The following is a 25669-nucleotide window of genomic DNA, read 5'->3' on the forward strand; positions in this document are numbered from 1 at the left end:
AGTCCACATCCAAATTTCCCTCATGGAACTTTTTTTTTTTTTTTACTATCTAGTTTTTTTTTTAATGTTTATTTATTTTTGAGACAGAGAGCGAGACAGAACATGAGCGGTGGAGAGGCAGAGAGAGAGAGGGAGACATAGAATGAGAAGCTGGCTCCAGGCTCCAAGCTGTCAGCACGGAGCCCGACACGGGGGCCTGAACCCACAAACCACAAGATCATGACGTGAGCCAAAATCAGATGTTCAACCAACTGAGCCACTTAGGCACCCCACTCATGGACCTTCTAAACAAAGGAGGGTTCCTCCTTTAAATCACACCCTGTCCCAGCCAAGCCACCTCCCTCCTCCCCACCGCAGATACTGTCCCGCCATCACCAGGATGCCATCCCTGCAGCCCCCTTCTTGAGTACCTGTGCAAAAGGTGCCATCATTGGGAATGAATGTTTTGTTGTTATTCGTGGCTCGATATCCTTCTAGGCAAACGCAATAAAAGCCTCCGAGCGTGTTGTGGCAAGATGTGTGGTTTCCACAGACCACAGTGGCTCCAAACTGGCACTCATTTTTATCTGTTGATACATTGAAATAACACACAGAAAGGGCTATCAATCCATACCATGTTCAACAACCCAGACTGTTCTGCTGTGCTACAGACTCAGGAGTTGCTACTGCATTGACAACGTCTCAGTGGTCTATCCCCCAGCCTCTTTTCTTTTCACCAGGCCTCTCACATGATAGGGCACGGGCCCCTTGGAGCGTGCACGAGGTGTATATAAAACCACAAGAGAAACCCAACATCTTAATCTGATCATTCATCTTTTTTGAAGACTGGGCGAAGGGGATTCTTTTTCAACTTCTCCGTATTTAAAAAGATTTTATCATAGGCCTGGGGAAACGAGTCCGCAGCATCCCATTTTTCCAGCTCCACCAACCATTCTCTTGCTTTTTTCATGAAAGGCAGAATAGGACGATTTTGCATCCAGTGATTAACCGGAAAATTCGTTACTTCTGAGTTACCAGGAAACACAATGGAATTAGTGCTTAAGCCTCATCCGGGAGCAGGGCTAATAACAGCTCCTGCTAATCGTCAATGACCCATGTGAATAATATTAGTCACCCAGTGAGAAGGAGCTGAAAGAGAGGAGCTTGATGAGCCCACAGAAGCCTGCCCTGAATATTTTTAATTTGATAATTTGACAGGGATGTAAAATGAAAGTAAACCTTCCTCCTGTCTCTGTTCCGTAGCTCAGGGGTCAACAAACTTTTTCGGTGAAGGACCCATCATCAGTCTCTGCTTCCATGCTTTTGGAACACGAAAGCAGCCACCACAATAAGTAAACAGATGAGCAATGTTGTGTTCTAATAAAACTCTATTTACAAAAACAGGCAGCAGCCAAATTTGGCCTGCAGGCCAGACTTTTGCTGACTCTGCCCTGGACTCTACCATCAGAACTCCTGTGACCAGTTTCTTATTCATTCTTTCAGAGCTGATCTATCCAGCTAGTTTTGTTTTGTCTTGGGGGGAGCAGGGGAGGTCATCAACTTCTTCGGATTGTTATTTGGTGTTTCACTACAGCACTGGTTCCTTCAAAGCACTTCAATCGCGTCTCACAATTGCATTCAATTCCTGCCAACTCAAAAGTACCCTCCCCAAAATCCAGTGTTCCTTTTTTTTTTCTTCCCCCTCATTTTCCTTATAGGCATTATCTTTTTGGAAATGTAACTGAACATGGAACACAGTTCATTGTCAAAACCGTCTACGGTGAAATCTGCACAGAACGGTAGAGAAACAGAACCCTCAAGTCACAGCCAGGCCAAGTTTCCAGCCCAGCTTATGAGCACTGCACCGGGCTTTCAGACCCAAAATGGCATATTCCTGCCCTTTGCTATTGTTTCTGACACTCATCTCCCCTGCAGATTTCCCCAGCAGGGACACTGGGTTTGTAGAGAATTCTAAATTTCTTGGGTCCCCTGACTTAACACCAGGTTACAGCAGGCCTGGCAGACACGTATTCATGCTACGGTGTGGTCTCAGCAGGCCAAGTACTGGGATACGCAGGGTCCAGTGTCTGAGAGCGAGTGTCACATGAATTAATAAAGCCCCTTCATCCCATTAGGAGAAGCTTCTACTCAGAAGTCAAAGAAGAATCCAGAGTGGGGTGGCTTACATGGGAGGGGGACTGTATTAGGGGAAGGAACAGAAAAAGCTTGTCCATGCTGGATTCCAACCTCATTTCCAAGCCCCTGCCAGCCATCTGCCAGAGGAGAGGGGTGGGGGAAATGCGTCAGGAGCCTCAGACTGCAAGGCAACCACGATTCTCCGGACAGAATCCTAAAGAAAGAGGGTCAAAGGTGACACCATTCCAATCTGCAGGAATGGGCAGTGATGTGTGACTGTGAAAGCGTGTTATCTTTGAAGTAGAACATGACTTTTGGAACTCAGAATTATTATTTTTCTTTAGGTAGAAAAAACCCAAAGATATCACAACAAGGTTGTATACACTGTCAGTGCACAACTATCAATATTTGTACTGCACGTAATAAGGTTCCTGGGAGAAAACTGTGTTCTCCCAACATTCACTATTATAAATATGCTGTGAGGTTCTCCCTCTCTCTGAGTTGGGCTTGAACCTGGATATTGCCCGACTCTCATGGCATAGTGGACACCATGAAGCAAAAAATAATCTTAGACACTTCTAGACTAAAGGTCTTTGTATTCCTTTAAGACACCCAAGACCCCAAAGGGTTACAACTATAAAAAATCTGGAGGATGGATTCTGGTAGTCATAAGACTCTAAGCAACAGTATTTCACCAATTAGCCAAGAAGTCCAATTGGCAATTGTATTTTGTTTTTCCTCAGGGTACTAATACTCATCGTTTTCACCAAAACAACCAGGAGAAATTTAGGAATACAACATTCATTCAAGTTAAGTTAAACTCAAGACTTGAAACATTTCAAATTTGTGTTAGGTCAGAGAGTTGCCAGAGATTCAAGTTCAACAACCCTCTAACATTGAAAGATACGTCCTTGGAAATGCTAAAGAAAGGGGTTTGGGGAAACACTAAAGGAAAGGAGTATTATAACAGACAAAACTTCTTGTAAGAAAAACACGTGAACAAAACAACGTTTTCCCCACAAGGAAGTAATAAGCTCTTTAATACTAGAGAATCTTATTAGTTGATTCAACTTTTCATCTTGACCCGGGATTCAGAACTTACCAACGCAGTGAGTCCTCCCATTGCCCACAAATCCATACTTGCAAATACACATCTTCATCCCTTCTGTTTGCTTGCAGGTAGCATGTTCGTGGCAAGTGGCACAGACATCTAAACCTGAATCATAAAATGTATATTTCAGGAAAAGAAAACTTCCACATTTTTTTTGAGACACAGAGACAGAGCATGGGTGGGGGAGGGGCAGAGAGAGGGAGACACAGAATCCGAAGCAGACTCCAGGCTCTGGGCTGTCAGAGACCCACATGAGGCTCGAACCCATGAGCCGTGAGATCATGACCTGAGCAGTGAGATCATGACCTGAGCAGAAGTCGGACGTTTATCCGACTGAGCCACCCAGGTGCCCCAGGAAAAGAAAACTTCAGTCCTATTTTGGGTAGTAGACATTTACAATGAAAAACCAAAATTTGAATTGCAAAATTATAAAAGATAGATCTGATCCCATCCTTAAAAACCTGCAACAAAACAGCTACTCACTGACCACAGAGTAAAGTGCAAATATCTCTACCTGGCAATCAAAGCTCTTAACAGTCCGACTCTAAGCTAATCCCTCCAAGCCTCACTGTTTCCAAACCCAAACCACACACAGTATTCTCTAGGCAGGAGGCCAACGACCCCTTTTTCCCACCCATGTTAGCCACTGTCCTACTTCATGCTGTAGTCACAGTTTGCCCTTCAACTAGAATGCCTATCCCACCTTCTCTCTCCAGCTTGCACCCATTCCTGTTTCAAGACACCCCTTAAACATCACATTCTCCCTGGGGTCTTCCCCATTCCTCCATTCTTGGGGAAAATTAAATGTATCTTCCTCTGTGCTCCACTAACCCTTGTAAATTCCCACATCCACCATGTAAATTTGTTATTATACACTGTTCCAGCTCTGTCTTCCCAGCTGCATTTTATTAATGAGCTTCTCCTCAAGGACAGGGATTATGTCATTTGCCCACATATCATCATGGCACAGTATAAAAACATTCAATATACTTTTATTGACCAAATGGATAAAGGAACCTGTAATCCTACTTGCTACAACTCAAAGAGCAAGTGGAAGGCAGAAGAACTCATCTATCACCCTATCATTTTTTCTTTTAGGGAAAAAAATGAATGTGTCTAAAATGTCATTGAGGGGCACCTGGGTGGTTCAGTCGGTTAAGAGTCAAACTCTTGATTTTGGCTCAGGTCATGATCTCACAGTTCGTGAGTTCGAGCCCCACGTGTGGCTCCGTGCTGTCAGTGCAGACCCTGTTTGGGATCCTATCTCTCCTCACCTCTCTCTCTGCCCCTCCCTCACTCTTGCTCTCTCTCTCAAAATAAATAAACTTAGAAAAAAAGTGCCATTGAGATAATAGCCAGGTCCCAGCCAGATGACCAGATCCCAATTACTCACATAGGCAGCAAAAATGTGTGAGGCTAACACACACACACACACACACACACACACACACACACACGCACACAAATCTACCAGACCGTGATCCATATATGCCCCAAGATCAAGAATTTCTACCTGAGGCTATGTGGGATATCACGTTGTCCTCAGAGTGTCTGTAATTTCAGGAGTGGCCTAATGAGGACAGTCTTTGAGCATGAAATTCCACCTTAGCCTTGGCCCCATTACCACCCAGCTAATAAAGACTTAGCCCTCAGGTTGCTCTAAGCAACTGAGACAGGGAGATTTCCAAGGACAGACAATCCCTGACTTACGATGGTTCACCTTACAACTTTTCAGCTTTACAATGGAGCAAAAGTGATACACATTCAGTAGAAAACACACTTTGAATTTTTATCTTTCCCCAGGCCAGTGATACGCAGTGACCCTCTGTCATGATGTTGGGCAGTGACAGCCAGCTGTGGCTCCCAGTCAGCCGAGCACTCAGAAAGGTAAACAACCCATATGCTCAGGAACCATTCTGCACCCACACGGCCATGCTGTTTATCATTTTCAGTATGGTATTCAATAAATTACATGAGATATTCAACATTTCAGTATAAAATAGTTAAGTGATTTTGCCCAACTGTACGCAAACTTGTTTTGGGCGAGTTTACGGTAGGCATGGCTAAGCTACAATGTTTGATAGGTTAGGAGTATGAAATGCATTTTTGACTTAGGAGATTTTCAAGTTAGGATGTAATCCAATCATAAATTCAGGAAGATCTGTACTGCTCATTAACCATGCCTGCTTTTTCTTTTAAAACAAATATAACACAGAAATGAGACAAACCACTGCTTATCACTAAGGGATATGAAATTAACCACGGAATATTTACAAAATGTGTTATATCCCAGACCATTACAAAAAAATGCAACAAGGTGCAAAAAAAGGCAGAGATTGTAGAGGACATTCTGTCTGACTACCATGTAACCATGTGATAAGACTACAAAATAAAACAAAAGATGAGTGTCCCCCCTAAAAAACCTACTTGGGAACTGCAGAACAGTCTCTTAAAAAATTCTCAGGACTAAGAGGATAGCAAAATTGAATGTTTAATACTAGATATAAGAAGGTATTTACTGCAGAAACTTTTGGGTTTTTCATGGTTTGGTACTTTCAAAGAGAGAAAGAAAGCAGCCAGCCAGGAAACACACACACACACACACACACACACACACACACACACACACACACACACCTTAGAATTTTAATGCAAGAAATTCAGGGGGAAAATAAATTCCTAAAAGAAAATAGAGGTTTATCTGGGGAGAGGGTGAGGAATTAGTAAAGAAGAAATCAGGGGCGCCTGGCTGGCTTAGTCAGTGGAACATGCAACTCTTGATCTCAGAGTTGTGGGTTCAAGCCCCACAATGGGTTTAGAGATTACTGAAAAATAAGATCTTTTAAAAAAGAAAGAAAAAAACTATATTCAAATTCATTGGGATAAAAAAAAAAAAAAAAAAAAAACCTTTCCCCAAAGTCAGTGCATCATAAAGACTGGTAGTCATAACTCAGTGAAATTGGGGAGAGGAAAAAAGCATATGCAAACACACAACATTAGGAATAAAAAAGAGCTTGTAAGAAAATACACATAAAAGTTTTTTTATTACAGGGGTACCTGGGTGGCTCAGTAAGTTGGGCATCCGACCTTGGCTCAGGTCATGACCTTGTAGTTCATGAGTTCAAGACCCACGCCAGGCTCACTGCTGGCAGCGCAGAGCCTGCTTTGGATCCTCTGTCCCCCTGCTCTGCCCTTCTCTCACTCATTCTCTCTCTCTCTCTCTCTCTCGTTTTAAAATAAACATTTTTTTAAAAGGTTTTTCTATTACAAATGACTTTCCAATTGAACACTGCAGATTTAATACATTCTCAAAGCCACCCCCCCTGCCCCCCGAATGACATCTAGGACCAGAAAGGCATAAACTTTGGCAGACAAGATGATGGCAAATGAGGATGTCAACAATATTTCATAAGATGGAAGAGATGGACGTACGGGAATGTCCTGAGAAGAGGAACTAAGAGCTGACCCCAAAAGGCTCAGGAATTGGGGCCACTGAGCACTTTAGAAGGGAGGAGTAAGGGACAGGCTCAAAGTGAAGGAACTAGGCGTAAATACGGATAAGGAGTATGGGATACCCAGTTGCCCTCGCTAACCCTGGAATAAAACAGAGTTGTACAACCTGGAGAAATGGACCAGAGAGGCTCCGGATTATAGGGGCAACAGGCAGAGCTGAAGTGAGAATGCATCCCCATACCTAAATGTCCATCAGGTAAATATATGTAACCATTTTAACATATAACATTTTTAAACAGTGCTGTAGGACACTGTCAATTCATAACCACACGCAACCAAAATTCTGGAAATACTTTTGAAAAAATGGATCCTGGTCAAGTCCACAAATCCACTGTGATCAACCATATAATGATGAACATTCTTCTGTATATGTATTGTGCAATAACAGAAATAAATACCATATTAATGAAACCAACAACAAAATGACAAAATGTCTGAGTTGTTTTCTTATATGGAATATTTGTCTTTATAAACATGGAAGCATTTTTATACATCCAGTTCCAGAAACTTGTATCAGATAGAAAAGGATTATTTCATTCAATCCTTGATTGAATCTAATAAACACACACAAAAAAATTAAGAAATAAAGTAGTGCCACCCACTCAGATAAATTAAAGGAAGTCCAGTCTGAATTAGTGAAGGACAGAATGTAAAGTTTTTTAAATAAATTGAATTAAGTTCAAGTTCATTCAATAAACAGAACCAGACAAAATAAGGCCTTACAAGAAGGCAGTCAGATAGGGGTGGGGGGGTGGGGGGGCAGGGGGAAGGAAGCACTGGACCTGAGACTCCAAATTGAATCCTAAATCTAGCTGAGTCTGATTCATTGTATGACCTTTAACAAATCATTGAACCTCTCTGGATCTCAGTTTTTTCTTCTGTAAAACAAGGGCTTTGGGCTTTTCAAATTTTAAAGAGCATTCAAATCACCTGGGGACAGACAATGTTAAACTGCAGGCTCTGATTCAGCTTGTCTGGGGGGGGGGCTCTATAGTTTGCAGGTCTCACAAGCTCCCAGGGGAACCACATTTTGAGCAGAAGAGTTTAAGTGGGCTCCAAAGTCCTTGCCCCCTCCCTAACATCTGAGACTTCACCCTTAGTGATGAGGGAACATAAGGCAAGCTGAGGGCAAAGTATAAACTAACAGCATCCCATCCCCCATCCCCTAGGTGGGATGTGTGATATTCCTCAGACACTCCTGGCTGGCCAACAACAAAGGAAAGAAAACAAATGGTTGACTGAAAAAGATCACAATCCTGCAGGCCAGGAGTCTCCTTCAGTTTACGTTCCTGGAACCCTAATATCAGCCTCATCAAGATGTAAGGGAGTTTAAGTGCTTGCCATGGTAATGTGGGAAACAAAGGCAAATGAAAAATTAAATTCCCTTACTGCCTACAGCCCAATGACAAGTCCTTGAAACAGGCAGAGTGACCTCCCTGTAGGAGCTCAGCTGCCTCAATGATGACACTTTGCTAGGGGCAAAAGAGAACCTTGGCTTAACATTATCCTGACTGCCCCCCCTCCCCAGGATCCTGAGTCTCCTTAAACACATAAAAATTCCTTTGCAAACGTCCTTTATCTTTAACCCCCAAGTATTTGTTGGCAATTATACTCCAAATATGTGGCCCCTGATATGTATCTCAAGTGTCTCATGACTGAGGTTTTACTAAGCAATACTAAATGACGTTTTCCTAACAACAGTTAGCCCCTCAAGGTCCTGGAAACCCTGTTTCCAAAATACCTTAGAGACTTATGCTGTCCCTAACCTCTTCCTAACCTGAAGGTATATAGTCACTCTTCACAACCCCAGTGCAGCTCTTTCTGCCCACATATCCTGTCCCCGTAGTTTAATAAAATCACCTTTTTGCACCAAAGATGTCTTCAAGAATTCTTTCTTGGCCGTCGACTCCGAACCCCGACCACCCCAAAACCCCATCATTAGGGTACCTATCTTAATGACCCACTAGGAATAATTTAGCAAAGTATAACCCCAAAAGGACAGTACTTGGCATGTTTGGTTCAATAAATGTCTGTTCCCCATACCAGCAAAGAAGACAACATGTAGAGGCACCTGGCTGGCTCAGTCGATTAAGCATCCAACTTTGGTTCAGGTCATGATCTCAGTTTGTGAGTTCGAGCCCCGCATCGGGCTCTGTGCTGACAGCTCAGAGCCTGGAGCCTGCTTCCGATTCTGTGTCTCCCTCTCTCTCTGCCCCTCCCCTGCTCAGGCTCTGTCTCTCTGTGTCTCAAAAAAAAGGAAAAAAAAAAAAAAAAAAAGACAAGATGTACACGAGGCTACCAAAGGCTTCTCAGACTACCTGCAGAAGGGAAAGCAGCTTCCAGAGGAAGAAGGACTTCAGCTAAATCTTGTTATTCAGCCATAATTAACCTAGTCTGTAGGGCCTTACACAGCAGCTTCTGAGTTCTAATTGCTTGAGGAACTAAGTAGCCTCTTGGGGGGCGGCGGAAAACAACTTATCCTAAAGAAAGGGGCAGGAAGCACAACTCTAATCCAAGGGCAGGGAGAAAAGACAGTGCGGGGAGGGCCACATCTGAGCACACAACAGTTCCACTGTTCACCAGCCTGTAGCTCAGTTAAGAATCACATAGAGGTGGAGTGACCCCTTCATCCCGATTTTAATACTACAAATCCTATGACCCAGAAAACACCTCATTAAGGTGCAAACCAAGACAGCTGGTCACCCGACCTGGGAGAGCTTGTTAAAACAGAATCCCCAGGTGGGAGGTGGGGAGGCGGGGAACACCAGAATCCCCAGACATTCTCATTCAGTAGGTACGGGGTGGGGCCTGAGAATCTGCATTTCCAGAAGCTCCTGGGTGGAGCTCCTAGTGTGGTCCACCACACTAACAGCACTGCAAGTCTGGTTCAACCTCATGGACTTGGGTCAGAATCCTGGGGAAAGAAAAGGCAACACTGAAGATCTTTCACCACTGATCTTTCATCAGTCTAAACTGATGCACAGCATAGCTGGACAAGGTGACAGAGATATTTCCAAAGAATGGGAATTCTCCAGGCCAACAGAAAGACTACCATGCCTTTGCATGAGGGGAAGGGGGGGGGGGAGGTGTAGGGAGGCAGCTTCACATCCATACCAAGGATGACTTAATTCTGTCATGAAGAGGTGGCCGCCATGCAGTAACCAAGGGCACTCCTACGGAGGTGAGGGACCCCCATCCCCCACCCTAGGGATACCTAGAATTACCGGCAGAGACAATGGGGACTCTAAGGTCTAGACAGACAAAAAGGCTAAGCCCTTTTTGTTACTATTATTGTGCCCCCAGCAAGGACGACCTAGATTCACTTCCCTTCAGCACTCCTTATCAACTAAGCCAGCTAAAATCACATTCAACAGTGAGAGAACGAGACAGCTTTTGGTGTCTCCACCTAAACTGGAGGACTTCTCTCTTGCTCCCTGGTTAGGTGATCTCAGGCAAGTTAAACTGTCAGTCCTCCAGTTTTAATCTGTGAGATGGAACTGTGTCACGAGGATTAAATGAAACATATAAATGCTGTACGAACTCTAAAGCACTAAACAAAGGGCTAATTTACATGAATATTTATGCCTCTTTCCGTTGATGTTGCAATTATTGTTAGAAACAGGTCATGCAAGATGCAGTGCCTGCTATTTGGCAGGTGGTTAAGAGCAGGGGGAAGAGACATTATGCCACTTGCTGACTGTGTAATCCTTGAGAGGTCTCTGTGCCTCAGTTTCCTATAATTCTGAATGTGAGAATAATAAAAGCCCACCTCATATGGCTGTTGTGAGGAATAAAGAATAAATGAGTTAATAGACATAAAGCAATTAGAATATGTTAGATGCTATTATAACCACCACTCAACAATTCCGTTAATGAATAAATGAAAATAGTGACAGCTAGCCAACTCCCAATTATACTAATGAAAAGGGTGATGGAAAACTGCACTTGTGCAAAAACCCAAAGCAGTATCTTTGTGTGGACGGATGCCTACCTATTCATGGGGTTGATATTCTAGGATCCATAATACCTTAATTTACATAATCACCCCCTCTGTCTTCTCCACATCCTTCCGGCCTTCTGGGTAACACCTGACTCAGACCTTGGAAGTGTTCAGCATCCTTACCCTTTCAGTCCTGCTCACCACCCCCTCCTCTCCTCTAAGCACCAAGTAGACCAAACCTCAGGATGGAATGGAGGGTGGCAGCCTGAGCAAGACATTCTCGCTCTGTATTTCTTTCTTTTTTTTAAGTTTATTTATTTTGAGAGAGAGAGAATCCCAAGCAGGTTCCATGCTATTAGCATAGAGCCCAACATAGGGCTTGTACTCTCAAACCGTGAGATCATGACGTGAGCCAAAATCAAGAGTCTAACACTTAACCAACAGAGCCACCTAGGCGCCCTTGCTCTGTATTTCGATATGCAAGCAACGATTTAAATGAAATAACAGCACATGGGCTCTGACAACACAATGAAGAGATTGTGTCCACTGCCAAGGGAAGAAGGTAGTTTAAAATCCAAATGGAGTGCTTCCATTTAAATCTTAATCTAATCCCCAGCTATTCACAGTCATACCAAACAAATCCACTGCACAAGCTTCATGAGATCCTGTCTCTCAGGATATACTTGTGGCCATATGTGGAAACACTGCAAATGACCTGAGGAAACAAACAAGCTTAAAACTAAAACATCCAGCTAAAACTCTGGAAGAGCATTCCCAAGTCTTCCACATTATGTAAAACTGCTCTTTTTCTTCCTTCCTTTCTTTTTTTTTTTTTAATGTTTATTTTTGAGAGTGAAAGACACTGAGGGAGCAGAGAGAGGGGCAGAGAGAATCTGAAGCAGGCTCCAGGCTCTGAGCTGTCAGCACAGAGCCTGATGTGGGGTTTGAACTCACAAACAGTGGGATCATGACCTGAGCCAAAGTTGGGACACTTAGCCGACTGAGCCACCCAGGCACCCCTAAGTTTATTTTATTTATTGAGAGGGAGAGGAGAGAGAAATCAGGGGAAGGGCAGAGATAGAAGGGGAGAAAGAATCCAAAGCAGGCTCTGCACTGTCAGCAGAGAGCCTTATGTGGGGCTTGGACTCATGAACCAAGAAATCATGACCTGAGCCAAAGTCGGAGGAATAACTGACTGAGCCACCCAGGCACCCCAAAATTGCATTGCTCTTAAAGGACTGCATCAAATTCCTGAAATGAATGGAACTTGAGAAACCTCAAATTCTCTCCTTTCCACATCCCCAAAAAAACAAAACAAAACAAAACAAAACCATAGCCTCTGCTTTAAAATCCCCCAAGACAGAGTGCACTCTCCTCTCGGGCAAAGCGATCCTTGCAGGACAATGTGGACCACCATACATTTCTCTTCCCCACCCCAACCCAGGACTGACATTCCACATCAGGAAGCTGCAGTCCTTCCTTGTGGAAAATGGTTATAGGGCCCTCAGCTTCCTTTTGCCCTTTTGCCCTCTTGTGTCCCCTTTCCTGTTTGACCAACACCAGCTCACGGTGGGGCCCCACACACGTGGCCTACAGACCAGGAACCAACCCCAAGTGCCCCAATTTCAAAGGTTTTGAGTTAAGGAGCGCTTCATTGAGGCCACACCCTCGGTTCACATCCAGCACGTCACCCACTAAGCGTTGCCTCACACCTGACTCACACTGTCGACCAGATGGAAAACTTCTTTTTAATCCATGCAATTCATTTCCCCTGTCTCCTCTGCCAATAGGCCACTTGCTACCTGGGGCTACAGAGAATGGGGAACCCATTTTAGGATTTGACCGGAAGGTTGAAGACGTACCCAGGGCCAGGTCCCTGGAGATGGAAGACGGGCTACAGGCAGGATCTTCTTCATCAGCTGGAATTTGGCTCCCTCACCTTGAGCAACTGTAAATCATCCCAAAACAACTCCCTCCCTCCCCCAACCATTTCTCTTCCCCCCCACCACCACCCCCGGGCTGGGGCTGAAGAGTGACTGTTGCTCTGACTCAGGATGACAGAGTGAATAAGAGGCCTATGAAATGCATGATTAGTGACATCATGTGCACTTTACAAAGCAAGAACAATTTCCTCAGGCCTCTGCCCCAGTGTTCCCTCTAGATTCTCAAGGCCTCTGCCTGTCCTCCTTCTGGCCTTTCGAACCCCAGCCAGTCCTGAGCCAACAAGGCCCCTGCCACTCCCGCCTCAGAACCCTGCCAGAGAAGGGAGAGAAACAGGACTGACTGGTTCCCATCCTAGCCCATTCCTAACCTTCCCTCCCCTGGGCTTGGCACCCCACCCACCCACCAACACCCTCCTGCTCTCCCAACTGTGCAACTCGCACTTCCCTCACACTCAGGCCCTCTGAATAGAGCTCCTCCACTCTTTCCTCCCCAAAGCACCTTGGATAACAATTCAGTGTAATTCAGCACATGTAACCAATGAGAGACTGAATCTATAAACAGACAATGGCCAGACCATATACAAAAATAGAACGCTGACCCACAATCTGCAGCCATCAGTCCAGGAAGTCAAACCACAACCTCTGTAGCTGTAAGTCCCAAATTGGTCAGGATTTAATCAATAACAGCCGGCTCCCCTAACTGTTGCCCTCACTTCAAACTTAGGACCAATCAGAGAAAGCCAAATATACTCCCGTAACCAATCACGAACAACGCCTGCTGTTAGTAAAGCCACCGCCAGCTTCTCCATGCCAACAGCCTCTGACTCGGACACACCGGAAGCCTTCCCCTTCCCCTTTGATCCACTATCAAGCTTTTATACACCTCTGCCTGTTTTTGAGTCTGATAAATGTAAGTGATGCCGGCTGACTCTCCTGCTATAATAGCAAACTCTATATAAAGAGCCCTCGCCTGTTCTCATTTGGGTGGGCTTCGTTTACTTTCATACCAAACTCCTAATACAGGCCACGATCTCTACTCACATGGAGCTCTTAGTCTAGTAAACAACTACACTGCAATATAGTATCAGTGTGTAGAGTAAGGGTACCATATAAATACGTACACAAGTGTTAGAGTATCCCATACAAGTATGGTACACAGGGACAGGCAGGGTACCGCTGGTGCTGCAAGGGAACTGGACAATTTCCCGGGGGGGGGGGGGGGGGGCGGGGGGACAACTGGGCTGGTTTTGAAATATGAATAGCACTCACTAAGTAGACAGCTCGGGAGGAAGGAAGGGCAGTTCTCTATTCTTCTCCCTCCCTCCCCTCTCAGAGACTAAGCTTTCCCACTTGTAGCCCAATTTTGCTTTTTGACATGATCCATTAAATACCTCATTTATTTTTTAATTTTCAGTGTCTCCCTCTCTACGGAATGATACCCTTCATTCTAAATCGTGCTTGTGTCTTCTTTACCACCACCAGCCAGCCGAATGCTATCTTCTCTTTCCTTCTTTTTTTTTAAGTTTTATTTATTTAAGTAATCTCTACATGCCAAGTGGGTCTCGAACTCACAACCCGAGATTGAGAGTCGCATGCTCCTCCCACTGAGCCAGCCAGACACCCCTCCTTCTAATTTCTTTGAAGCGTATCCTTTTTTTTTCTAATTTTTTAAGTGTTTATTTATTTTTGAGAGAGAGACACACAGCATGAGTGGGGGAGGGGCAGAGAGAGAGGGAGACACAGAATCCAAAGCAGGCCCCAGGCTCTGAGCTGTCAGCTCAGAGCCCAACACAGGGTTCAAACCCGTGAGCTGTGAGATCATGACCTGAGCCGAAGTCAGACACTTAACCGACTGAGCCACCCAGGTGCCCCCCTTTGAAGAATATCTTTACGAGCCAACGGATGTCTCCGCACTCCCTCGAGCTCTCTGCATCTAGCTCTCAGCCTCACTGCTCTACTCTTGTTAACCTCAAGGCTTCAACTGACCACCAAGTCTCCATCACTGGCACACACCTATCATCCACAGTCTTAACGCCCTATTGAGTTCAACCTCTCCAGAAGCCCTAACATCACCTCAAATTCAGGAATTCAAAATGACTTATCTTTCTTCCCAAACCTTCTTCCTCCTCCTACAGAACCATATATCTAAGTTCACGCAGTTCCCAAACCTTAGTGTCCCCTTTCTCTTCTGTTCTCTTGCACCTTAATGTCTGTTAGGTCCTTCCGTTCCATTTCTACTTCATTATCTCCATTCAGTCTCCTTCTCCTGCTGTCTTTACAGTGGGGCCAGTCCTCAGAAATTCCAGGCCAGCTATTACAACTTCCTCAGTGCCTCTAAGCCTCCAGTCATGCCCCACATTGTCCACTGGAAGGAAACATGCCCTTAGTAAAACCAGATTCTTCACATTTGGAAATGAAGAAGGATGCCTACATAGGGAGAGGAGGCTCAGCGGGGCAACCCCGACTTTCATTTCCCGAAACTCACCCAATAGTAGCCTTTAAGGATGAACTTAGGTAGTAATTTTGTTCCACTGTCTTAGCCCAGTCACTTGATGGGACCATGCTGGAGCATTTCCTAGGCTAGAGAATCTTCACACAGGTTCTGAAATTGGCCCCAAGCATCTACAAGTTTGTCTGCACTCTGCCACATGCACAAAGTCCGGGAAGGAAGTTAGAAAGCCTACCAGAATACCTGATGTACCAAAATGGCCATCCCAGAAGGTTAAGCCATCAAGAGAAATGTCCACCAGCGATAGTAAAAGTTGTAGTAAAAGTAAAAAGGTAAAGAGAATTTGGGGGAACAGGAGTCGGAGCCACAAAATCCCCCCATATCTCCCTTCGTGGAAGTTCCCTTCCACCTTAGGATGAATGGTTTTACTAAGAAAGCTGGAGGGTTTTCTTATTCTCACTTTTTATGTCACTCCCTATACGGAAACCTCCAATTACTTCCAATGGCTTCCCAGCACCCAGGAACAGCTAAGTCTAAATCCCTGGGTCTGCCAGTTAAGGTGCTCAGGCTTCTGCTGAATTCAATCTGCTTTTCCACCTCAATTTCCCACCCATCTTCTACATTCCAGTCAGACTGAAATCACAGGCCCCATGCTTTTATACCTCCGTGTGAATCCTCACATTGTCCCTTCCATGTAGAATTCATTCGTTCAATACGTATTTATGGAGAGCTGACTGTACCCTCTGCTATGAGCTGGAACGCCTTTTCCCTCATCTTCACATACCCAAATATTACCAAGCCTTGTTTGCCCAGTTCAACAGTCCTCTCATCCATGATGCCACCAGATTCCCCAAGCCAGAATTAATCTTGCTCTCCTCTGACCACCTACATCTTCTCGGAGCACTTAGGGCAGTCTGCCTTCCGTTACTGTTACTTGGGTAAACACCACCGCCCTTAAGGGTTCGAATCCTCTGTGTAACTCGCACCACGTGTTCCATACGTTCCAATTGTCTGGAAATGGTTGACTTGCTTGTCTGTGGCCTCCAGAATACGAGCTCAATGAGGGCCAGCGCAAGGACATCACATCCTGCACAGGGAAACTATTCAAGGCCCAGGTGTTGGATGAATGACTTGGTTAAGGAATGCTTTATTCCTGTAAACTTCCTTGCACTTCTTTCTCACCACATTAGCATCTGGGTCTTCATTAAGGTGAAAAAAATTAAAAGGCAGAAAGAAAATTGCTTGGGGTAAAGAATTTGTCGTGCAAAAGCCACAGCAGGGCAGGAAGCGTGACAGTGCAGCCGGAACGCCCTTCCGCGCCCTTCCACACCGGGCGCGGCTCTCCCCAGGGGCTCGCGCTCCCGCCTACCCCCGCCTCGCCCCAGGTCCCCGGGCGCCGAGGGCGAGGCAGTCTGCGACAGGTTCCCCCACCCCCCACCCCCCACCCCCCCGCCCCCCGGCGGCCCGGGGCGAGGGCGGGGAGCCCCTCCTCCGTCCTTTTGCCCGCCTTCCCGAGCCCCAACGGCCGGAGGGGGGCCCCGCCTGCGCTCCACGCCCCGGCACCGCGCCCGCCCGGCCCGGGGGCGGGGAAGCGTCCGGGGCGCGCCCGGCGTCGTCGAGGGCCCAGAGAGGCACCCAGCCGGCGCCCCTGCGCCTTGCCCGTCCCTCGCCTGCACTCACCGTCGGCGCCCCGCGCTCCGCTCGCGCCACGGGCCAGGCCGAGCAGCAGCAGGAGCGGCAGCAGGCGGCGAGGCGGGCGGCCCGCTCCCCGGGGCCCCCGGCCCATGCCGCCGCCGCCGCCGCCGCGTCCCTCCTGGCGCGCCCGCGACTCCTCCCGCGGCCCCGAGGCGCCGAGATAAGGCGGCGGGCGCCGCGGGGAGGGGGCCGGCCGGCCGCTTCCGGCGCCGCGTAGGGCGCGGAGAGCGCCGCGGGGTCCCGAGGAGGGCGCGGGCCCTCCCCCCACCGCGCGGCCTGCGCGCTCTGCGCGCCCGCCAGACGTTCGTTTGCTACGCGCCCCTCACTTCCCCGTGCACCTGCTGCGCGCCTGGCGCGAGGTGGCCCGGGGAACACAGCGGTCAGAGAGACACGGTCCGCGCGGAGGTTCCGCAACTGGGAACAGATATCCAGCACACAATGACATAGCTGACCCTAGAGTCCCGGACCGTGCCAGGAGGAAACGTCTGCCGTGCTTCAAGCGTAGGAAACGAACTGGAGATCTGAACCTGCCTGGGGATCAGGGTGGCACCCCGGGTGGCAGCGGAAGAGGGGTGAGAGGCAGAAGGAGCGGGAATCTTCGAGGAGGGGAAAAGAGACCTGGGGTGAAGTGGCTGGCACTCCAAGGGCAAGGTGAGAGGGCAAGAAGCCAAGTACCCAATCCACCCAAGCGCGGCAAACAACCAGGTGACAAGATTACACCAGGCAACCGAGCTGTGGTGGGGGAGGAGCTAACAAGAGTTCCTACTGCACCCAGGATATTCAGCCTGGGGCGTCGGAAGGCTTCTTGACGAAGTAAGCTAAGGCTGAAAAGGATGTGGGAGGGGAATCCAAGCGGTAAGATGGGCAAATGCTGAGACACAGGGACTTGAGAGTGTATTCTAGAAATGGGGAGGACCTCCTTAGAGTAGGAACAGATGGTTGGAGAGAGGCATTAAAGCTGCAGAGATAAAATCGACCTCATAAACCAAGGAAAGGAGGTTGCTCAGAAGCTGTAACAGGGTTTTAAGCAGAGAGTGACCTCATCAGGAAAGGCTCCCATGTCTGCTCTGTGGGACTGGGACAAGGGAGGCGGGCAGACCAGTCTGGGGCTGCTGCAGGAATCCAGGCATGAGAGGACAAGTACAGGAGCAGGGTATTGGCAATGAGAAGTGGCAAATCAGAGTGGTATTGGGTGGAATCCACTGGATTTTGTGACCAGTAGAATATGAAGGAAAAGGAAAGAGAAATTAACAGATGTCGCCTAAATTTCTGGTTTGGGCAGCTGGGTTGATGATGGTGGTGGGAGTCACTGAGATTGAGACCCAAAGGGAATATTTGCAAGTTGGGGTAGGGAGAGGCTGCAGGGTGGGGGAAATAAGTTCCAGTTTGAAGGCTTCGAGCTTGTTATGCCTGTCCAAGAGCAGGGCCCCCCACTCCTAAACCCATATCTTCACGTGCTTTCTCTACCATGAGCCTGCTCTAAATCTAACCACCCATGAACACACCCATATAAGGGCCAAACTTGTTGTGTAGCCTTAAAAAGAAGTAGTTAAAAATAAACTGCCTAGGCTCTTTTGCAGCAGGCTTTCTTGCTAATTATTTTTTTGTGAAGCAAAGATAAGAGCATACTTTGGGGAGTAGTAGATGGGCAGTGGGGATACTGTGGTCTGTCCTCTATAATTTAGACAAAAGTTCTGCTAAGGTTAACTCTTCATGAACTTTGAAATCATGTAATTGCTTCCACAAAGATACACTCATTTATGACCTTTTTAAACCAACCTATACTTCTTCTCTGCCATGTCCTTCTGCAGAGTAAATAAATACAATTAAATATATTTGTGTATATGTGTCTGTATGTATACATATATTTATTAATTGATGATATCAGGGAAAATAGTACAAAACTTGGAAATGGGCAAGTTTACTGGGTCTTTTCAGTGAGGTGTTGGGTGTTGTCTGGTAACCTTTCCAGATGTTACCTAATTCTATTAGGTATTAGGTAGACTTTCTATTGACTAATCTCATCACACCTAACAGACATCTGTATATATATATACATATATATATATATATATGTATATATGTATATGTATATACATATACATAAATTCTTCAAATTTTCCTCTGAACCTTGATATCTTACTAGTTGGCCTTTAAAAAAAATTTTTTTTTTTAATGTTTATTTACTTTTGAGAGAGAGACAGTGCAAGTGGGGGAGGGGCAGAGAGAGGGAGACGCAGGATCGAAGCAGGCTCCAGGCTCTGAGCTGTCAGCACAGAGCCCAGTGTGGGACTGGAACTCACAAACCGCACCGTGGGATCATGACCTGAGCCAAAGTCAGGGGCTTAACCTACTGAGCCACCCAGGCGCCCCACTAGTTCTCCTTTGAAGTCAACATCTCGCTCAGTCCCTCATGAGTTAATTAGTTGAATAAAATCTTAGGTTTTCTTTTTATATTTATGTGATTCGTGTTTTTAATATTTTGAAAAGTTTATACTAGCACAATCCACGTCATTCATATTCCACATTAGATTTGTGGCTCCCATCAGTTATTTTGTTGGCTCATTTTGTTGCTTTCAAGCAAATTTTTTTTTTGTAAAAAGAATTACTTCTTACCCAATAGTGAGTTCATGGAATCACAAAATGAAAAATAATCTCCTGGTCGATATGTGTCACTAGAATTAAAACAGAATATTAAACTAGCATTAAATTTGCAGCAGTGGGATTATTGCTGAGAAAATATTTAGCTTAAGAAAAATATTCTGCTTTTAAGAGAACATAGCCAACACGCAACACCTTCTTAAAGAAATTTGGAGAGAGCTCTTTTTGTCCATATCTAGATTTTTATAACTTCATCAAAAACCTTTTGACTTTTGGGACGCCTGGGTGGCTCAGTCGGTTAAGCATCCGACTTCAAGGTTTGTGGGTTTTGTCAGGCTCTGTGCTGACAGCTCAGAGCCTGGAGCCTGCTTTGGATTCTGTGTCTCCCTCTCTCTCTCTGTGACCCTCTCCTGCTCACACTCTGTCTCTCTCTCTCAAAAATAAATAAAAACATTAAAAAAAAAAAAAAAACCTCTGGACTTTTGGTTTCAAGATGGCATTGTAAGCCCTGAAAGTTCTCTCTCCCCCACCTTCCCAAACCCTAGTAAAGTGGTCAAAGATACACACACACACACACACACACACACACACAATTAAATATGCAACAATGCTTTCAAACAAGAAAGGATGACATCAACAAACCAGATAGCTTTGAGGAATGTATTGGGTTACATTTGCCACATGATCTCCACAAAAATATCCACCAAAAGAGATAGGAGGTAGGGTGAAAAAAATAAAAATACATACCATTTAAAAAAAAATTTAGGGGCGCCTGGGTGGTTCAGTTGGTTGGGCGTCCGACTTCAGCTCAGGTCACCATCTCACGGTTCGTGAGTTCGAGCCCCGCATCAGGCTCTGGGCTGATGGCTCAGAGCCTGGAGCCTGTTTCCGATTCTGTGTCTCCCTCTCTCTCTGCCCCTCCCCCATTCATGCTCTGTCTCTCTCTGTCTCAAAAATAAATAAACATTAAAAAAAATTTTTTTTAAATAAATAAAAATTTAATTATAGGTACACTTCAAGTTATTATTTGTACATATTAATATAATGTGCAGATTTTATAACGTTTTAAGATTCAGTTGAGAATGACTATGTAGAAATTGTTGAAAAAGATGGAGAGTACACTTCTTACCAAATCAAAGCATTTTATTCTCCTCATCTGTGTACATGCTGCATACAGGCTGCTCACCACCATCAGCTCCTTCTTTAGGCTTCAGGCTTCCCAAATCCCAGCTACCTGGCTCTCCAAAACACTGTCAATTTCCACACTTTAAAAAAAAAAAAAAAACCGTTTTATTTTTTAAAGATTTTATTTTTAAGTAATCTCTACATCCAACGTGGGGCTCTAACAACCCCAAGATGGACAGTCACATGCTCTACCGACCGAGCCAGCCAGGCACCCCAAAAAATCATTTTAAACTTCATTTTTTAAAAAGACTTTTATAGTAATTTACTCATCAGAGGGCCTTTGTATAGTTAGACAAATGCTTGAATCCCAGCTAAAATATTGAGACTACTGACCAATATCTGAAGTGTTTTTAAGGGACCTCAAACAGGCATACAAGATGAAGAGAGCTTCTTAAAGGGACTCCTTGCAGGACAAAATTATTCTACTCCTTGGAAGCACAGGAAAGAAGTTTCTGATAGTTCTAGAATTGCTAATTTGATCCTGTCTCCATCACCAAAGTTAAGAAATTTTGAAGTCTATCTTTAATGTATCTTGCTGCACAATTGAAACATTCAACGACAACTTGTACACCATGTTCAAAGCATCATTATTCACAATAGCTAAAGGGTTGAGACAACCCAAATATCCATGGAGAAACAAAATGTCATATATTCATACAATGGAATATCACTCAGTCTTAAAAAGGAAGAAAACTCTGACATGTGCCTCAATATCAATGAATCTTGATGACACAATGCTAAGTGAAATAGGCCACTTTTATAGGGATGAATATTGTATGATTTCATTCATATGAGGTACTTAGAGTAGCCAAATTTCTAGAGACCAAAAGTAAAAGGGTAGTTGCCCGGGGTTGAGTGTAGAGGGGAACAGGGAATTTGTGTTTAATGGGTAGAGGGTTTCGGTTTTACAAGATGAAAACAGTTCTGTGGCTGATGGTGGATATGGGTGCACAGCAATGTGAATGTACTTAATGCCACTGAACTGTACGTTTCAAAATGATTACAATCTTTTTTTTTTTAAGTCAGTGGCAAAAAAAAATTAGATGCCAGTTTTTATTTTACCAGACAAGAACTAACACGTAGGCCTTTCCAAATCAGTTTTGGATCCTGGTAACTCTATGTGGGATTAGAATTATAGGAAAGCTCCCTGGAAAAGCCCCATCCCCCCATAGACATAAGTGGATGGGATCCCAAGAGACTCCTGAGTGGACTGGGAAACAGCCAGGGTGTGGGAAGGAGGAAGACAGGCAAATAGAAAGGGAACACTGGTCCACCATCTCTAGGGTTTTTCCTCAGGCTCCCCTTCGCTATGTCTGCTTCCAATGTAAAGTTTGGGGTTTGCCCAGTGGATGCTCCTCTGGGTACAAGGCCAGAAGGAGAAGGGGACATGGAGGCTGGGTACCAAATATTCTGGAACTCTTCTGGAAAAATCCCTTGCATGACCGACCAGAAGGGATGTACTGCTTTTCCTACAGTTTGGCTTGGGAACACCACCAGCACGTTTGCAAATGTTAAGTGAAGTGCTTATAGGCTTGTTTTAGGAATGGCTTAAATATCCTATTGTAATGAGTTTGATATACTCTGGCACTGAACTTCTTGCTTGAAGTTTGCGTTAACAGGAATGATTCTAATGTTTGAAGAAAAGAAAACCACATGCCCAAAAGGGTGTCCCGTGGGCCAACTCCCCAAGCGGGAGCTTAATACCTAATCTAATTGCAGTTTCAACCTCCCCCCAAAATGTAGTCTCAATGGGTCAGTCAGGAATTTTCCCAGAAGAGCCAATGAATCTGTAGCATGAGCCCTCTCCACCTCCAAAGGAAGATGAGGTAATCTGCATGATAAGATCCCTTGCTCTTTCCCCTAAGGAAAAGTGACTTTGGGGTGCCTGGGTGGCTCAGCCAGTTGAACATCTGACTCTTGGTTTCCACTCAGGGCATGGTTTCGCCTTTCATGAGTTCGAGCCCCGCACTGGGCTCCGCGGCTGACAGTGTGAAGCCTGCTTGGGATTCTCTCTCTGCCCCTCCCCTTCTCGTGCTCTCTCTCTCTCAAAATAAATAAATATAACTTAAAAAAAAAAAAAAGCAACCTTGCCTGAGACAATCCTGTCCTTTTACTAATAACTTTCTTGCCCCGCCCTCCTTCCCATAAAACCCTTCCATTTTGTGCAAGTCCTCAGAGTTCTTCTGGACTTGCTAGATGGGATGCTGCCCAATTCATGAATCACTTAATGAAGCCAATTAAATCTTCAAATTTACTTGCCTGAATTTTGTTTAACATTTTAAATTATGCTGATTGAAAATTGTGTTTGAAACAGATAAAAGTGGGGACACCTGGGTGGCTCAGTCTGGCTCTTGATTTCGGCTCAGGTCATGATCCCATGGTTCGTGGGTTCAAGCCCTGAGTTGGGCTCTACCCTGACAGCAAGGAGCCTGCTTGGGATTCTCTCTCTGCCCCTCGCCCCACAACGCACATGCACGCATGTGCTCTCTCTCTCTCTTAAAATAAACTTTAAAAAATAAATAAAAGAAGCAGATAAAAGTGAATCCCTCTATATCACCCCACTGTACATCCACACACAGCTACCCTAGCTGACAAGATATCTGAGAACACCAGAAGGCCACCTTGACCTTGAAAGGAGCCACATTGACCTTCCCAGAACAGAGGTGTCATCTCAAGCAGATGTGTGGAGACTGATAACAGGGACCTGTCTCTGGAGAAATGCCCCTGCTGCTGGCTGTCTCTTAAGTCAAGCAAAGGTAGACTTCTAGACTTCTCCTTCTTGGATGCTCAGGGACTCCCAGACCCCTCGTTGCCATGTAAGGAACAGCAGGATTATTCTGCCCTCTCTAACACGTCTCTCCCTCCCTCCAAACAGGCGCACAAACCATTCACTCAGCCTGGAGTTAGTTTGTGGAACTTGAGTAGCAAATACATTATTTGCTACTGCACGCGGGTGGGCTGGAACCAGGGCTATCAGACACACAGCCCACCCAAAATGCCAGTGTTCTTACAAAAGCAAAATAAGCATGGGTTGGGGGGCACCTACTGGACCAGCAGGTTAAGCTTTGACTCTGCTCAGGTCATGAGCTCACAGTTCATGAGTTGGAGCCCTGCATCGGGCTCTGTGCTGACTGCGCAGAGCCTGCTTGGGATTCTCTCTCTCTCCCTCTTTTTCTGCCCCACTCTCTACCTCTCAAAATAAATAAATAAACGTTAAAAAAAACCCAAAACCTTAGAAGATTATCCATTCCAAATTGTACTTAAAAAAAAAAACAACAAAAAACAAAAACCATGGGGCGCCTGGGTGGCTCAGTCAGTTGAGCCTCCGACTTCAGCTCAGGTCATGATCTCCCGGCTCATTGCTGTCAGCCTGTCAGCACCAAGCCTGCTTCAGATCCTCTGTCCCCCTCTCTTTGCCTCTCCCCCGACTTGCGCTCTCCCCAAAAATAAATAAATATTTAAAAACAAAACAAAACAAAACATGGGTGGGAAGAGATGGCTCAGGAAAGCAGGGAAGGCCCCTGGCAGAGCAATGCCCTTCCCTCTCACCTCCCACCGGCACTTGCTCTCCAATGGGACTCAGACTCCCCGTGATCCCACCAGCAGAAGCTGGAGGAGCACATCCGTGGATTTGGGAACCAACTCCAGACCCTCTAACAGACTGAAGTTCACATTCCAGTATTTGTCCATCCTCCCCTTGACCTCGGTGAGACTGGGGCTCTGTCACCCAGTCTGTCACACACACACATGTGCAGGCCCCCACAGAGTCACCTCTTTCACTTGAGGAAGCCTCAGCTGTCGGTCTGTTTGTTCCACAAACCCGGAAAGGAAGCCTGCTGACAGCCCATTTCCGGACCCAGGATCAGCCCCAGGACCCTGCGCAGCCACCCACAGCCCTAAGGAGAAGTAGGGCACGCCCAGCATCGACAAACACAATTGCGGAGGAAGCCCACGACAGATTTTGTGTGATAAAGAGCAGCTGACGGTGAAACCCAGATCACTGACCTTGGCAAATTGTTCAACCTTCAAAATATAAACACTTCATTCTCTGACTTTGCAATGAATGCACTTAGCTACAAGTTTACTCGGTTTCTTTGCTTTTTTTTACGTCCTAGGTCTTCCTCTCTCTCCTCCCCCTCCTCTTCTTTAAACTTCTTCTGGTACATCTTTGAGCATGTCTTTCAGAAAGTTTTACTGGATAGGCAACTTTCTGAATGTTTGCACGTCCAACTATGTCTTGATTTTGCTTTCAAAATTCGATTGTAGATTAACTGAGTATAGAATTCTGAAATCAAAATGATTAAAAGGTAGTTTAACGGGGTCTGGAATTTTCCCTTGAAATTTAGCCTTCTAGCTTTAGTGTTGCAGATGAGAACCCCAGGCTAATTTGGTGATCAGCTCCTTCTAGGTGATGTGTCTCCCTGACCCCCCCCCCACCCCCCACCACAAATTTTAGGGATTTTTCTCCTTCCCCTTGGAATTCAGAAATGTCATCCAGATGTAGTTTTTCATTATTCTTACCTAGTACTCGTTGGACCTTTTTATTTTGTGATTTGAGCCTTTCTTTGGCAGAGACATTTTTTTTTCTTTTGATTCTTTGATTATTTCATTCTCTCAATTCTTTTCACGTATATCCTTTCTGGGATTTATGGTAGGCAATTTCTAAAAGTGTGCCTCTAGCCTCCATGATCCATCTCTGCTTTGGCTTTATCCACTGAATGTGGGAGACCAGCCTATCTCACTAATTCTACCTGAGACCACCCTGAGGTCACTCTGTTCACTAATTTGACCTTCATCCATACCCGTTCTGCTCTTCAGTCCATCTGTTGAAATTTTTTTTAATAATTTTTTTTAAGTTCCATGCCCAGTGTGGGCTTGAACTCACAACCCTGAGATCAAGAGTCACATGCTCTACCGACTGAGCCAGCCAGGCGCCCCTGTCGAAACATTTTTTTTATTTCAGCAATCATGCTTTTAATTTCCAAGAACTCTGTTTCTTTTTTTTTTTTAATTTTTTTTTTAACGTTTATTCATCTTTGAGAGACAGAGACAGAGCATGAGCAGAGAAGGGGCAGAGAGAGGGAGACACAGAATCCGAAGCAGGCTCCAGGCTCGTA

The 25669-nt window shown here is 45.5% G+C and overlaps 1 protein-coding gene across 11 annotated transcripts in view; it reads right to left on the bottom strand.

Moving 5' to 3' along the window:
• The window catches only part of SUSD1 (sushi domain containing 1), a 285236-nt gene extending 268374 nt beyond the window's left edge, over positions 1-16862 (bottom strand). For 10 of the 11 annotated variants that reach the window (XR_006210619.1, XR_006210620.1, XR_006210618.1 and 7 more), the window contains exons 1-3: positions 16752-16862; positions 3218-3331; positions 411-566 (exon numbers count right to left, since the gene is read on the bottom strand). Coding sequence is in view for 8 of the 11 variants with exons in the window: in XM_042964612.1 (XP_042820546.1) it covers positions 411-566; positions 3218-3331; positions 16752-16857 (376 nt within the window). In the remaining 3 variants the exon portion in view is untranslated. Of the gene's footprint in view, positions 1-410; positions 567-3217; positions 3332-15733; positions 15792-16751 lie in introns of those variants that run through there. The other variant, XM_042964607.1, reaches the window with a different exon arrangement.
• Between the last annotated feature and the right edge of the window lie 8807 nt (positions 16863-25669).

Source organism: Panthera tigris, chromosome D4 (assembly GCF_018350195.1).
Source record: "Panthera tigris isolate Pti1 chromosome D4, P.tigris_Pti1_mat1.1, whole genome shotgun sequence".
NCBI lineage: Eukaryota > Metazoa > Chordata > Mammalia > Carnivora > Felidae > Panthera > Panthera tigris.